The sequence below is a fragment of the Phaeoacremonium minimum genome (assembly GCF_000392275.1).
Source record: "Phaeoacremonium minimum UCRPA7 unplaced genomic scaffold PA7_03_scaffold_447, whole genome shotgun sequence".
Lineage (NCBI taxonomy): Eukaryota > Fungi > Ascomycota > Sordariomycetes > Togniniales > Togniniaceae > Phaeoacremonium > Phaeoacremonium minimum.
Genome location: NW_006921349.1, coordinates 25,964 through 28,402, shown reverse-complemented (window position 1 = coordinate 28,402; position 2,439 = coordinate 25,964). Strand labels below are relative to the sequence as shown.

General features: G+C 47.9%; 1 protein-coding gene across 1 annotated transcript; it reads right to left on the bottom strand.

Moving 5' to 3' along the window:
* Window positions 1-739: 739 nt before the first annotated feature.
* UCRPA7_5960 (putative copper amine oxidase protein) lies at window positions 740-2,109 on the bottom strand (the record flags this gene model as incomplete). The annotated part of the gene is made up of 3 exons (XM_007918503.1): window positions 740-1,557; window positions 1,715-1,838; window positions 1,909-2,109. The coding sequence occupies 3 exons, from the start codon at window positions 2,107-2,109 to the stop codon at window positions 740-742; spliced, it is 1,143 nt and encodes a 380-aa protein (XP_007916694.1).
* Between the last annotated feature and the right edge of the window lie 330 nt (window positions 2,110-2,439).

The window sequence follows — 2,439 nt, the reverse complement described above, 5'->3', positions numbered from 1 at the left end:
TCCGGCTGTTGGCACTGTCGGACATTGACTTTTGGAATCAGGCATCTCTGTTGGAGCCCTTCATTATACGCAAAAGAGCTTGTCTGGCTTGTTGCCTTCGGATGTGCAGAAGGCTTGAATCCTATGTGCTGCTTCTCTAATAGCAAATCCGACTGTCAAATGCCGTCCTCTAACGCGACGGCAGCCAGTATCCTATACCGGCTCTTATGATAATTGTTGACCACTTGGCCGCCAGGCCGGGGGCATACATTAGTCTTTCCATAGCACCTAGTAGCTAGTCGGCGTTGTAGCAGCCACAACCCCCTAATATACAAGCCTATTGCGTTATAGATTATGAGCGCTGCGCAATCGCATTCTGTGTATACGCCTGTGTAAATTAAACTATATCCTCTTGACTTTATTATGTTAAATTGGTTACTGTAAAGAGAGACAATGGTTTTAGTCTCATTGTGTCTCTTAAGGTGTATTGGACAAAGCGATCTGGGTCGAATCTGATCAAACAAATAACTTGTTTATACCTGAACCACAATGCTATCTGCTGAGTCCCTAACATTCCCCTTGATTACTTAGTAAGTTTGGCATCTAGAGGGTAATTATGCCTATAAAACTATGCCATAGCTTTGCAGATGTCAGCTAATTTAAGCTACTACCTGCTCGATTCGTCTTTTATGACGGCTAATACCAGTCGTCGTGAATATTTAGAAGGTTGCATGTGCCTGCCAAGCCAAGTTGGAGAGTATCAGCTGGTAAAGACACCGGGAAGAGTGTCGGACGGCAAGAGTGCCATGCAATTTGGTGGCTCGACATCGTTGGTGTAAGGAACGAAATCATCATTGCTATTGGCTTCGAAGATGATGGAATTAGCCAGGTCTTTGGTCAGCTCGGTGTTTCCCCAATTCTGCGGCGCGAAGAAGGTGTTGGAATGGGCCTCGCTCATCAGGGTGTTGGGGATATCCTCGGCACGTGTGTAGTGGTGCATGCCAAGATTGACCCAAGCGACAATATCCTCCTGCACAAGGCTTTCTCCGTCAAAGAATTTCCAAAATTCAACCAACGGGGCCTCGGGAACGTTTTGGCCGAGACCGGCTGAGGCAGCGGGCTCCGTATCGTGATGTCGGGAGATGGCGAAGGGTTGCTTCGCATACTCGGCAGACTTCAGAAAGAATGGCGATAGTTTAGATGCTAGGACAACATTTGAAAGGTCAGGAAGAATGCGGTATCCACGCGGATTGCCCCATTCGTTTAAGGCGTCCTTGTTGGCGATCGTGTACATACTCTGACCATTAGCAGGGACGGGCAGTAGACCCTCGTCTTCAGTTTGCAATTCAGTAATATTGTACCGCATCATCTCAAAGGTCCCTCTCTCTGGGAACCACGGTTGGGTAATATTCTCCACGATGATATCAACCTTATAGAACGTATTGTTGGGGTTGATTAAGTCAAAGTCGGCCTTGAAGTTCATGACGTGGGTGTGTAAGGTACCGGCGATGGTCTCCTGAATACAGGGTCCCCAGAGACCGTTGTCATCCGGACGGTAGTAATTGGCCTGTACATACCCTGAAGCATGAGCGTCGATGGAAACTGTACCATCTACATAGAAACCATAATCCCAAAGATAGTCGTAGTTTCCGCTGTTGCAATTTGACGCACTACTAGTTTGGAACCTTGGTTGACTGAGAGTAGCTACTGTTTGTGTGACGTGTGATGGGTGTACCTATATCGGTTTGGAAAATGCAAATCGCGTTGGGCACCTCGTAGATCTCGGTGTCTTCGGTGTAGGTAACATTGAAGTAGGTTGAGCCGTAAGGGCAGTCATAACCAGGGATGACCCGGCTCACCTGAGCACCGATACCGTAAAAGCGATCTGAATAAGCAGTCCCAGCCTAGAAAGAGTCATTTCCGGCATACTGAGCAAACTGCATCTTGAAGTGCCAGCTCATAAAAAATCTTCTCGCCTTTGAAATAAACTTCGTAGAATTGTACCCCCACATCCTTGTCGAAGCGAGTGTAAAAGGTCCAGCCGAGATATTCGATGTACTTGTTGTCGTGATCAACTTCTGCCTGAATTGCCGTGCCAGTCGTATCAAATGCGACGAAGGCCGGCCGCATTGCGCAAAGTGTCATGAACAAAATACACAGTGCCGCGGATATCACCAAACCCTTAAGTGGGTGACCACTGAGGTCTCCCAAAGGTACACTTCGCCACTACCTTCACAATCCTTCAATCATACTACCGCTTCCGCACTCCAGAGCTGGTGTTCTACACCCGCGTTACCAGACTATACATTGAGCAATGACATCGTACCTCGGAGTCTTTGGGTTGGCCCGAATCTAAGCTCGCCCCTGGACGTTCTGTTGTTCACACACTACACCCAATCGCTTCCTGAATTACTATACCCTAACCCAGAAGACTCCGGCGACTCCGGGAGACAGTATTAT